Genomic DNA, 13,455 nt, shown 5'->3' with positions numbered 1-13,455 from the left:
CTTTCCCTTGGGAACAGATCTGACACTGACAGCCTGCAATCCCTCAGGCTCAGAGAAAATCGGGTCCACACTGTTCAGTATCTTTATTGATGTTCTCAAACATCTTTTTGAATCTCAATGATTCTATGATTCTATAATTCAGCTTTTTAATAAAAATGCCTTTTTATCAGCTGTGTAGAGTCACTTCAGACATGTTTTTTCCCTAATCCTTTGCATCTAGCATTAGGGCTCAGTCTATTTGAGTCCTTTCAAATGGTAATCTTATTTATTCAGAAGTGCTTTCTTATTAATTTTTGCATTGGACTCTTAGCAAGTTTACATTTTATTCATTTCCAGCAAGCTTGCTTTAAGGAGCTGTGCTGTTAGTAAGTGCTACAGAAACAGAGACTCCAACATTCAAGAGCAAAGTTATGTGATACCCTAAAGACATAAGCACCGTTTATTTGGAGAGGTAAGGGAGAGGTCAGTCAGCAAAATTCATGGCTTGGCATTTTTGTACAAGGATATAGAAGCTTTATGCCTGCAGCTCTTCTGGAAAGTAAATGAACCAAGAAAATTCTGTCCTCAAGTTGAGGCAGTTGGTGTATGAAAAATGTTTTGGTTTTTTTATCTCTGTTATTTATTTTGTCATATTTTAGGAGAACTTCTTAATGTGCTGGTGTTTTTTTGGCTACGAGTGAAGTTAATAACATTTTTATTTTTATGTGCATGTTTGTGGGGGAGGGAGAGGTCAGTGAGTGTCATGCTGGAAATCAGGCAAAGATTTGCATTCTTAAACAGCTACTAGTTATCTTGAATAATATTTCCCAAAGGCGTTGGGTCCAGTAAGGGATGTTTCTAATGATATTACACAGTAGTAGTTCTGTACTTTAAATGACCTGCTCATTTCTTTCAAATAACATAAAATGTTTTGGAAATTAAGTGGGGTTTTTTATTTCCTTCAGTGACACTGTACTTGTGTACTGCCAGTTTACACAAGCAGCGCTAAACACTAAGGTCAGCAGCGCTAGCATAGAAATGAAAGCTCAATGCGATTTTGCTTGAGACCTTCCTTGAACATTTAGTAATTTCTCTGAAAATTAGTCTTCCCACATCCAGGGCTGGAAGTTGAACTGAGATGTTTAAAATTCTATCATAAATTTGGATTTGATGCTGGAAGAAGTAAAAAAGCCTCTGCACTATAAAATAGGGGTAATATTCCATAACAACATCATCAGTGGTATTATTTTGATAATACAGCCAGGAGTTTTGGGTGCAGTTTTTTATGAAGGATAGCATGGGTAAAAAAAGCATGTGAAAGAAGAAAATACTCTAAGGATGTTGAAAACCCCCACATGGTAGAAAAGAAGGGTTATGGAGGATGACATACCTGACAATGGTGGGGCCAGTTCTCTCTGGCCCTAATGAGGTGGCTGCTGTCTGGCCACAGCCACACTACAGCACTTGCCCCCTTTAAAGGAGTATTTTAGGGATACTGTCTGCCTCTTCACAGCATCCTGTTAGAATACCCTGACAGTTCTTTGAGGGTATGAACTTCATAAGAAGTGCTAGTTTTCTTTTGAGTTCTAAAAAAATACCGGGCTTTGTGCTATTGTGTAATCCTGCAGGCTGTGTGTCAAGTTCACTGCAGTGTGTTTGTTGTGGAAAAGAATTGTAGCGACACATCTTGCAGTAAGAGCACAGTTAGGGGAGTGCTGGGCTCCTGAGAGAGATCAGTGCCCATGATATGTGTGTTTGATTGCTCTCTGATTCTCCCCAGATGCACTGAATATTCCAGAAGATATTCCAAATGCATTCAGAATGGTGGACTGTTTTGCTACAAGAAAAGAGATGTGAAACCCAGATTCTGTTGAAAGACTTAAAACTGCAGTTATACATGCACAAAAGGATGTGGTTGTTTAAGTGGAATTCAATGTTTTGTTGCCAAATAATAGCATGCTGTCATGACTTTTATTCTAAGCCTATAAAGTGATTGGTAATGATATATACTTTGACAGAATGTTTGTCTGTAATCATTATTTAACAGAACCATGTCATTAATTTTAGTTAATTTTAGAGTACCAGAAATTAGCACATTCAGATAGACAATGATGACATTCGTATGTGATAGTGAACTTCTGTCTTTTTGCTGTTTTCATGTACAATAGAAAGAAAAGACAGATACCAAGTAGTTTTTTTGCATGCTGCAAGCCACAGTTCTTGACCTGAAAACATCAGAACAATCTGATCATAAGGATGGGTGTGTTGATGGTACAGACAAATCAGTGTATAAGGAGGTTTTGAAACTTTGTGTTTCTGTGGCCTTGGTTTCTTTAATTTCTTATGTCAAAATTGTGTTTGTGGCCTCAAATAAAGAGCAAACTAGTTGCAGTCCCCAAAGCAAACCTGAACAGCTTGTAAGGTATTCATCTCAGTGCCTCTCATTCAACTTATGAGACAGTGACACTGAGACTGCAAGGAGCTGGGAATTGTGCATGAAACAATCCAAATCAAAGTAATTTTGAGGCAAATGGTGAAGAAGTTCCCTTGGGTAAAATTGTGCATTTTCTGAAGACCCCATTCCTCTAGCTCATATCTGGATGTCTGTAATGTTAGTGAGGATTTTGGTCTTGTGGGATTTGCAGTGTGCAGTCATAGGTTTAGGAGTATGTACACATTAACAGGGTTGCTGTGGTGAATGGTTTCTTTATCAGTCAGAAGGGATACTTCAGTCCTAATTTTCACAATATATTGAAGACTGAATAGAGAGCTCATTACAGGACACAAAGTAAAATTGAATGACCATGACTTGGTTAATTTTAAAAATGATGAAAGGACAGACAAAAATTGTTTTTTGGCTGAGGTCTTGGTTACAAAAATGGAAAATTTTGATGGACCAGTGAGGCTGAGGGATATAAAAGTGGAAGAGCTTGATTTTCCTGGAATGAAAGTTGCTAATGCTTTCTGAACCCCAAGGAAAGAAGAGAACTGCCCAAAGAAGGGTACAAGAACTAATTGGAAAATTTTGAGGCAAAAGAGAAAAGCCTGCTGACCTTGCTGACTTGTACAGATTTTTATCACACTTGTTTTGGCTGCATTCTTGTCATTTGACTAAAACCTAATACCACTGAGTGTTCTTACTGAGATCTCAGCATTTGTTGTGTTTTTCTGGAGTCATCTAAAGATGACGTTTTTTTCATAGGTGAACACAGATCTTACTCTGTGTTGATATCCTGAGTCCTTCCATCCTCAGCTTAAGGCAAACAGTCCATATTTAATTTTTCTAGTGTGACCTCCCTCCAAGTAGACTTAGGAGGTGCACATGGATTGTTGTGATGTAAACCTTCCATGAAAACGTTCTCTGCTTTAACAACTACCTTTTTTTTCCTTGTTTTATTTTTATCTCCCATGCCTGATCCCTAATGACAGGGTTTTGGGGTTGTGGTGTTTCCTCTCTGGTACTAAAAGATTAGTTGGTTTTTGGTACGTGGTCTTAATTTCATCTGTTTGGGGGGGGTTTGTGTATGTGGGATTTTTTTGTTTGGTTTGGTTTTTGTTTTGTTTTTTGTGAGGGTTTTTTTGTTTGTTTGTTTTTTTTTTTGTTTTGCATTGTACTTCAGAAATGTTTGTGTCTTGGGCAATCACTTGAGACCCAAGGTGCACCAACTGAATCACAAGAAGTACAACTGCACCCAGTTAACCACAAGAAGGCATTCCAGTGTGGTGTGCAGTCAGAGGAGAGCAGAGCAATTTCTCATGTGTGGTTAGTGTCACAGAGAGGGAAGGTGTGCAGAGACATAGACGTAGGTCATGTATGGCATGGAGGACACAAAGGCAAGCTCTCGGTGTTGGCCAGCTGGCTTTTTGGTGACTTTAAGGCGATGGGCAGGCCAGGGTATTGAGTGATGAAAGATGGGACTCTGAAAACAATGGGTGGAGAAGCAAGGGAAATGCTGCATGGAGGAAAAGCATTTTGTGTCTTGTGCTACAAGTGACGCAGGCTTGGAATTACTTTCAGGCAGGGAGGGCATAGATCATAACTCCAGAAGCTACAGAGAGCTATAAAATCTTCCTCTGAAAGCTTACTGCATCCTGGCAATTTCTTAATGTTTCCTCTCTTCCTCCATGCTTGCAAAGGTCCGCTTATGTGGCACATTAGCTTTTGGTCAGGTGTGTTTTGAGAAGAAATGTTTTCTTCCAGACCTTACTATGTGCATTCCATTTAAATTCTGTTATGAATTTTCTTGTTGTAGGGAAAAAAAAACAAACTACATGCGGACTAAAAAGTGAATCACACAACTACAAAAAAAAAAAATCTGCATTAAGTAGAAAATAAGATTATTTGATGAAAAATTGAAAATATCCTGTGAGCTACACAACACTAGCCCTCTTACTTTTCACCTGGTGCAGCCAACAGCTAGGAACATGTTCTGCATTAAGCTGAACTTGGTCTTATGCTCGCCAAGGAATGTGACTAGGTTAGCAAGCTGCTTTCTTATCAATCAGGAGTCAAATGATCCAGAAGAGGAACACAGAGTTCCTAGTAAAGGATCATTGGAAGCAGGACAGCTTTGCTAATTAGATTCCTTTTACTTTATTTTTACACATCAATAGAATTCTGCATACAAATGTAGTTGCACTGAGTGTGTCAAACAGTACAAATTGTTGTTACGATACATTAATCAAGGACGTGGAAGAACAGGCTGGGAGAAAAGATTCTCCTGTCTTATGTAAGCTTTGATCTGCAGTCTCTCGGTCACCTCGTCTCCTTCCATTAGGACTTCTGATCTCAGAAGGAGTAAAATTGGACATCTTCTGGGCCTGGCAATTTCCTTACAGTGAAATTTGTCAAAAGACATGAGATACCATGGCTAAAGTGCTGGATAAAAGTAATTATGTGCCCTCCCTTTCATAGGTTTTCTTCCCTTGCTCCCTACCCTCTCTCTCCCTGAAAAAGAGCTTTGGTACAATTAGGAAGACAGAAACTAGAATCTGTGTGCAACTTAAACATCATATCTTCATTCATCCCTAAAAATCTTCTTTGTACATCATGCTCTTATCTCTAAAGTGATGGAAGCCTCCACAGCCTTTGATGTTTTGGGAAATAATTGCACTAAAGGGAATTAACATGCAATTATAGGATGGTGAAACAAAAATAAATGGCATTGAGGTCTTTTTGTTGTTTTAGCTTAACACCTTGATGTTTGGATGCTTGTGATTTTTCATACTGCAATCCTTCTTGTGAGTCCAGCTCCCTGTGCCTCTTCCTTGCACCCTCTCCTGTACTGTCCCTTCCCCTCTGCTGTAGTGGGAGGTTGACTTTGCCTGCAGTTCTGATTCCATTTTTTTTCCTGGTGGGTTGCACAACAAATCCTCAGTAAAAGCCCTGGGGTTACAGAAAGAAAAGAAGGAATAGCCTTGTGGTTATGGTATTAGCCTGAAACTTGGATTTTTATACACTTTGTCAGACTTGTTTTGTTATAGTACTCAGAAGTCCCTTAGGGGATGGTTGGCAAAAGGTTTTTTTGTCTCTTAATTACCTTTTGAAATCCAAGGGAGACTGTATGTCTGAATATCCACAGGAGTCTTGTCCTGGATGTGTGTGTTTGCTGTCTGCAAAGGTGAGATCTCTATCCTAGATAGAAAAAGTGGTACTCTGAACTTTCTTCCCTGATAAATATCTTGTTTAGTAGATAACCTTCTCTTCCTAAAATACTTATTACTAATATACTATATACTAATATATATATATATGTATATATACACACAGGTATATATAGAAATGTTTATCTAATATGTAAACATTACTTCTTAATGTAGTGCTTTTTTTCATGTAGGGTAGAAAAATATTTAAATCCTAACAGATATTTTCTCTATTTTGTATAACCCATTTATTTTACATTCAGACAATTTTTTGTTAGAACTAGTATATATGTAGGCCACAGAAAGGTGTTGGTGTTTTGCCCAGAGTTTGTGGTTGCTGTGCTAAGGTGTTTCCTCACCATCCTTGCAGCTTATGTCTATGATTATGCTATTTATCATACTATTTATGATTAATAAAATGCTGGTCCCTTGGCTGCATACACCACACGTGTTAAACCTAGATGGATGGATGGATCTGAACCACAGCCATTGCCAGGTAGAAAACAGCTTGCTAGCGCACAACTTAAGGGAAGAAACAAACAATTTATGTATGGTTGAAAGAGCACAGATAATAAGGTAAATAAGTTCTGGGTGAAATGGTCCCTAAGCATTCTTTGCCTGCCTTACAGACATTTGTCACGTTTTTTGAGATCATTTCTATAGAGATCACAATATCCTTCACAACTCTTCTCAAATTTCTCTCCAAACTGAGAACTGTAGTGTGAATTGTTTACTGTGTAGGGGGTTGTGCTTCTTAAGCTCACAGAATGCTTTGCTCAGTAACAGTCTCTCTGATTTGTCATTAAGATTTTCTTTTCAATTAAAACATAGTGTAAAATTATTGCCCAATTAGAAAGCATTATTTTGTGTTTATAAGCATCCCTGAATGTACGTACCCACTGGAAGCATGCAGATGTCTGTTGGAATTTAATTTCTGTGCAGCACATTGGGGGTGGGGACAGAAGAGAAGCAGCCAGAAAATTATAGTTGCTGCAGTAAATACCAGGCTTCTCCCAGTGACCTGTACTGACTGCAGAGCTTATTACATCTAATGTAAGCATAAAACATCTGTTCAGCAATGCTGTTCTCTGGCTGGTCTGTATTTGTACCAGCAAATCAATCATTCTTGGCTGATAGTTGTTTGTTGTGGGGAGTCCCGGAGAAAAGAGGGTGCCACATTTTAAATTTATCGTAAGAAAGATGTTGTGAAATACCTGCAAAGCTTCAATGTACATTAAACAGTGGCAACCTTGCTTCACCTCTGTGATGTGGTCCCTCCTGTGCTCCAGAGGCATAGGTGTGCAGGCCAGGAGGAATCCTGTGGGTGGATGGTATAGCCTGTAGCAAGGAGCATAGATGATGGACAAGGTGTTCTAAGGAGCTAAATTTAGAGTTCTCTAAGGTTGTTGTTTTTATCTGGGGGTTCCTATAAAGTCAGCCTCTGTTGTCAGGTGGTGACACCCTGCGATAAGGCAGAGGTGTGGTGAACCTTGTGCTCTAAATCTAATCTAAATTCTACTTTGGAGCACAGAACTCCTGCTGGTACATGATGGTGTGTGCTGTCCTTGCTCTGAGCTGTTGAGGGTGAATCCAGGGCACTGCCTTCAGCAGCTTCTGATTTTACTTGGTTTCAGCTGTTGTTAGCAAAGCTGGCACTTCACCTCGCTGGGGCTTTTACTCCCCCGAGAAGAGGTGTTTTTGTGCTTTGCAGCCCATCAGCCCCAGAGCTGCAGCATATTGGCCCTCAGTGGCTGCCTTGGGGGCAGCTCCCCAGCACTGGCCAGTCTATATAAGACAGCAATTCCTGGCCTGGTTTGACTGGTTTGACTGATTCCCTCACAGCCTGATAGCTGGCTAGTGGGAGGCTCTGAATGGTGCCCAGAGTAACAGCTACATGTGCAAAGCTGTTTGAGATCACCAGCGTTCTTTTATCTGGCTTGCATGCTCTGTACCTGCTGCTATTGGGTATAGCAAAAAAATGCTTCTTTGTCAGGGGACGTTTTTTACTAAATAACACCTTGATTGAGTGGGGCTTTTTTTTTTTTTAATTTTTTTTTTTTAATGTAGTGTTTCTGGAGTGGGTCCTGGCAGTGTCAGCCACCAGCTTGAGCAGTTCTTTTGTGCCGATGCTTTTGAATCTCTGCCTGTGTCAGTGTATTTCCTAGGGAATTAGCCAAGATTATTCACACCTCAGATAAAATTTATTTATTCTATTAGCAGCAACTTCAGTATATCCAATTTTCAGCACTTGGTGAAGATGAGAATTCTGCTTTTTTGCTAGAAAGCCTTTGCATGTGTTTCCATGTGTGGATCTTGTTTCCATGGTATCAGCTTATGAGCCTGAGAAGCACAGGTGGGAGCATTAGCCAGTAAATAGGCATTAGGAGCCAGCCCTGCTGCTTTGTAGGGCTCAGTCTTGTGGTGAGGATAGCGATGTGGGATATGGCAGTGATTTATTTGTTTGAATGGTTGGGACTTGGAGCTTTTCCTGTCTGCAGTATTGTGGAATAAAAGACTCAGTGCAGTCCTGATAGTGCTCTTAAAAAGGCATTGCTTTTCCTGCTTCTTTGTCTTGATTGTTCTGAAGATGAGGACATACTGGAATGTGGTGTGACTTGAATTTTTTTTCCTGCCTTCTTTTCCCAAATGCTTTAATGTGTTGTCTAAGCAGCTTTATTCTAGACTCTTTTTCTTCTTCCTTGCCATTGTTGTGTTGGGATGGCTTTGCACAGATGTTTTCATGTAGCAGTTGTGACACTGGTAAAATGTAAATAGTAGTGATTGTGGTGTTCATTTATAACATGAGAGCTCAAGCTACCTAGTGTGTCAGTCTTGGGTGTCTCTTTACCAGTAAGTGCTGAAGCCCAGTGAGCTGAGCACAAGGCCCGTTTTATTAGCTTCTATGGGTTTATGTTCTGCAGACACGGAGGTGATTATAGCTGTTTCTCTGGCTGTAAAAGTTAAATTGTTATGCGTGCACAGAACCATATAAACTTTTGATGGTATGAACTTGTATTTTTTAATATAATTGAGCATATGCTCCTGCATTATATTTTTGCCATTGCAAATATGCTTTAAGTTAGAATGTCCTTACTAATTTTCTCCAGCTCAGTAGTAGGTATAATGGGCAAGTAGTTTCAAGACAGTGAACTAGCTACAGGATTTTGAGGGGATTTGTTTTATTTAAATTAAAAACTTGAGGACATTCAGCAGAGTAATCTTGTATGAAGACTGTTACCTCAGACAATTATGCTGGGAGTGACCTTGCAAAAGAAATTCTGTGGGAAAGACAAGCCCTTGCAGTCAGGACATGGGACTACTCTTGGTGTCCGTGTTACCCGTGGACAACTTACAAAAACTCAGTACACTAAAGCAACTTAAACATCAGACATGTTCACAGCAGCTACATAGAAGGGTGAAAAATATGTGAACTGTAAGTTTGCTTTGAAAAGAAATATGTAATTGATTTCCATTATTAATGGGCTAACAGAAGGTTTGAGTCCTAGGGTAGTTGTTCTCCATTCCAGGCAAATGACCATAGGAATCATATCATGTCAGGTTTAGCACGCTGAGCCTGTATACTTTGAGCAGTTCCTCAGGGGTCAGCTGGAAAAAAAGTATAGATGAGAGATACAGAGATCCTCATCACCCTTTTGATTCCCAGCTGTCTCTGCATTAATCTGTGTTTGCTGTGTGCCTCTTGTTGGATCCAGTGGGTATTGTCAAAGGTGTGATGTTTTCGCAGAATTGTGGCCAGTCCATGAAATACATGTCTGTATTTTGAAAAGAAAATAACTCTTTATTAAAAAAACAAACAAACATGCACCCCTGGCACCTAAGCCCTTAAGTGAGGCTACAAATGAAATTCCATTTAAGAGTGAGAACACTTCAACCTTAATTTTGCATCCTACAAAGTGTAGTTGTTTGTTTCAGGTTAATTTTTAATTTCCTGTCATAATTGTGACTGTCTTCCTAATGGCAAGCAGGTTCTGATTTAGTTGTTCATATTTCTTTTTCAGATCACATGTGGCTCAGAGCATAATCTGGCAATAGTTGGTAAGTAGCTTTATTTTATAACAAATCCTCTCATAATTTTTTCATTTTTAGTAGCACAAGATGAAAGAAAAACGTGTACATCAAACACACTGAATGATTAAGGGCATTATGTGCAGCTGAAAGGAGGAAAGTAGCATATAGATGTAGAGGAAAGAAGATAAACTGGTGACAATAAGTGGTGGTGATGAAATTGTGGCCTTGTAGGCCAGCCCCTGTAAGGAGAGAGGGGTTGGTGGATATTACAGGAGAATACATTTGCAAAGTGCTACAGCCTGTTTTAGTTTGGATCCATTGCAACAATCCAGGCTGCAGATTCAGAATAACATCTAAGCTTGACGCTGGTCAAAATCTTTGTTTAACAAGGTGGAAATTATTAACATGGAAATTATTGCTGAAAAAAACTTCTGGGTCTTTTGTTGTTCAAAGCTTGGAAAAGCTTCAAAATGTCAGTCAGTGGTAGACAGGTTCTTTAGTGCATTTTAGCATAATGCAGCTGTTGTAATAATGATGGAAGTACTAGGAAGCTAATGTCGGCGGAGAAATTGAATTTTGTGTACTAATTCCAGGAACAATCAGATTCTTGCTTTCATGTGATGAGTTGATAACTGAAGTTTGATACATGATTGCTATTATATATAATTACTTGTTTAGGAACATTTTTAGCTGTAGATTTTTGAATGCTTTATAAAGGAGGCCAGCATAATTATCACCATTAATAGACAGCACAAGACAGATGAAGAAAGGAATTCTGTGCTAATGAGAGCTGGAAATGAAACAGCTCTCCATCCACATAGATGGTTTTGGTTGCCATGACAGATGCATTGAGGTGTCAAGTAATGAATTTCCTTAGTTTTCTTAAGTGGGGTTTGACAGAGATAGAGTAAAGCAGCTATTTGGTATTCAACCTTTTTCTGTGCTCTAATTTTTTAGGTTTTGTGAACTGGCCACAAAGGTGGCATTTTCTGTATTTCCATATCTGCTGTAGTATGTTTTCTAATTATCCTTCTCCAGTTAAACCTTGTAGTGAACTTGTTAAGTTCTATTAAATTTGTGGCTGGATTTAAGAAAATATTTTTCCTTTTTGCCTTCTCCCTACTTGTTCAGGATCACATGTCTGTATTAATTGTCAGGCTGGTGCTTCTGAATGTCGACTGAAGAGCAATCTTGTTTCTTGCTGAATTGATGAAGTAAAAATGTACTGCTGGCAGATTCCTTCAGTGTGCATGAAAGCAAAGCACTGAGTTTGAACAACCTTCTCTCTGCTTATGTCCTTTTAAGCTTTCTGCCTTCTAGGCAGAAATCTCTGGGAAAAAATGGGTTGGGGAAAGAAATTCTAGAAGAAAGTTACAATAAACTAAGAGCTTTGCATATGTAAAGAACACCATATGCCTATCTAAGCTGCGTGCTATGCTCATTGAATTCAATGGGGAAATTATCAGTGCTGGAAGCCAGTCAATTTTATTTTAAGGACAACAGAAATGTGATGTTGCAAATTTTTTGTACTAAAGAACTATGATGCAATTTTCCCTGAATTGAATTTTGCATATGCTTTTAAAAGGTTGACTTTTTAGAACATTCTGTGGTAGGATTTCTCTGATCACTGGCCATTCTTGGTTCAAAACTGTCAGCTTTTATAGTCCTTAAAAGATATCACATGGATTTCCATGAATGTCTACTTGATTGTACAATTTTCTAATAACTTACCATTCAAACAGAGTTCATTTATAACAACTGTAGCAACCATGTCTTTTTTAATTAGTAAATGCTTGAGTGATTTAGTTTTAAACTGAAATAATTCAAGTTCAATATGACAAGTAAACTGAAAAGCCTTTAACAGTATAATATTCAAGTCAGTATTTCTGGTTGTATATACAGATGTGCTTGTGCTTTGTTTGCTGCATCATCTTTTAAATGGAAACATTTTTAGGATGGAGAGGCTGGATTTATGATTCATTCCACAAATGCTGAAGTAGTGTTCCAGTCTTCTTGCTGGTGATACAAGCTGTTTGATTTGTAAGGCTAGCAAGCAGTTAGGTTTTTTCATGTTACTTTATATAGTCTGCATCCATTTGTATGGTTCAGTTATTTGAATTCTCTTTTCTTGGTTTCTTCTACTGAAGTCAGTGCAAAATTTGTCTGTTCACTGTGATAGCACTTCTTTTTCTGTGGCTATATTGGTAGTATTTTAGTTTTCATTTCATAGTGGGGTAAATGTTTGATATAAAGGAGAATGAGATGTGGGTTGTCTTGAAATGTACCTAAACTTTTCTAAACTTAATGAGTTAAAAGTTGCTGTTAGTACGCAAAAAAGTGTAAACATCTTCGCTCATAGCCCTTGGTGAAAACACAATTTTATCTTCATTATCTTCTTTATCTTTATCAATTTTGAGGTTGTACTGTGATACTAATTCTAAAATTTGTAAGTCTTGTAATATTTTTTTATGTTGGTATGTCTTTTCATTTAAGAATGAAAGTCCTTGCCTGGTAAGAAAAGACCTTGCACTTTTCACCTTAATCAAGGATTAATCATCTTAGGAGCCAGCCTATTTTTGTACTGAAAGAAATGGGTAGTTATTTAATAAATGTTGTATAACATATCTGAAAAACACCTTGCTACACTGAAAACAGTGTGTGTACTTACTGAGTGCCACAAAGGTGGCTTTTCTACCTGAATGTGATAGCTGCAATATTAGTGCTGAACTTTGTGACACTGAAACAGGGTCTTTGAATGACTGAAATACATAACAGGAACTAAATCACTGTGACAAAGCTGGGCTTTTTCCAGGTTTGGGATTCCATAGTGTTTTCAATATTGAAAAGGTAAGGTTTGATTCTTACCCTAAAAAGCCTTTGTTTAAAAACAGTATTTATGGAGAAGGCTCTTATCAGTTTCCTACCCACTCTCCAGTAAGACTTTGATGCTCCTTTTTTGTAAAATAAAATAGTTATCTTTTAAGAGAACATGTAGCTCATGCAATGCTGCAACTTAAATAATCAAGCAATATAAACTGTGCAGAGGTAGAGATGCTATTAAATGCAGCACTGCCCTGACTGTGCTGCAGCCACAGGGCACAGGACAGAATGCCGTGAAGACCCTCCAAATGCAAATGTCTTATTTTAGTAAAAATTAAACCATGGGATTTTCTTCAAGCCTCCTGGAGGTAGTTAAAAAAAAACCCCAGAAATCATTACAAGGATCACAGTTCTATAGTCTGTCTCCCCAAAGCCTTGGTAATGCATTTTATCCCTTTTTTGGTCTTGCTTTTAGTAATTTTCTCAACCCGTATAAATTAATGAAAATCTTTTAAACAAAAGATACTGGAGGATATTTAGGGAGAAGTGCTTGTTTTAAAAGCTAATTAGTTTCTGTTGAAGTCCAACTTTAAAAGAGCCTTCAAAGAGAAATTTGTTTGTTTGGAAGAGGAAAGATGTGGATCTTTCAAGCTGACATTTTCTGGTGTGGTGTTTTGAAGGGGATAAGTGTTGGGACATGGGGCTACTTCAGATGGTGCAAAAAGCCTTTTCTTGCACTTTCATAGTCAAGACAGTGAATTCTGACTTTTTTTCCTCATTTTCTTGCATGGAGGATTTAAAGCATCCTTCAGTGAGACAGTCCCCAAATTCTGACTTGGACACTGCTATGTAGTGACCCACACCACAGAGGTACTGTCAGTGCAGGTGGTGGTGGTGCAGTGGTGTTCACAAAGAGAAATTGGGCTTTGTGATTAATGTCATTGTTACTCACTTGATACTTGTCTCTGTCTCGTTTGTCTTTTT

General features: G+C 38.4%; 1 protein-coding gene across 4 annotated transcripts in view; it reads left to right on the top strand.

Annotated features, from left to right (window-relative positions):
* SERGEF (secretion regulating guanine nucleotide exchange factor) overlaps nucleotides 1-13,455 on the top strand; it is a 141,962-nt gene that overhangs the window by 69,411 nt on the left and 59,096 nt on the right. For all 4 annotated transcript variants that reach the window (XM_058857562.1, XM_058857569.1, XM_058857555.1 and 1 more), the window contains one exon: nucleotides 9,642-9,678. In XM_058857562.1, the coding sequence (XP_058713545.1) occupies nucleotides 9,642-9,678 (37 nt within the window). The remainder of the gene's footprint in view (nucleotides 1-9,641; nucleotides 9,679-13,455) is intronic.

This window comes from Poecile atricapillus, chromosome 1 (genome assembly GCF_030490865.1).
Source record: "Poecile atricapillus isolate bPoeAtr1 chromosome 1, bPoeAtr1.hap1, whole genome shotgun sequence".
Taxonomy (NCBI): Eukaryota; Metazoa; Chordata; class Aves; order Passeriformes; family Paridae; genus Poecile; species Poecile atricapillus.
This window is presented reverse-complemented; position numbering and strand designations above follow the sequence as displayed.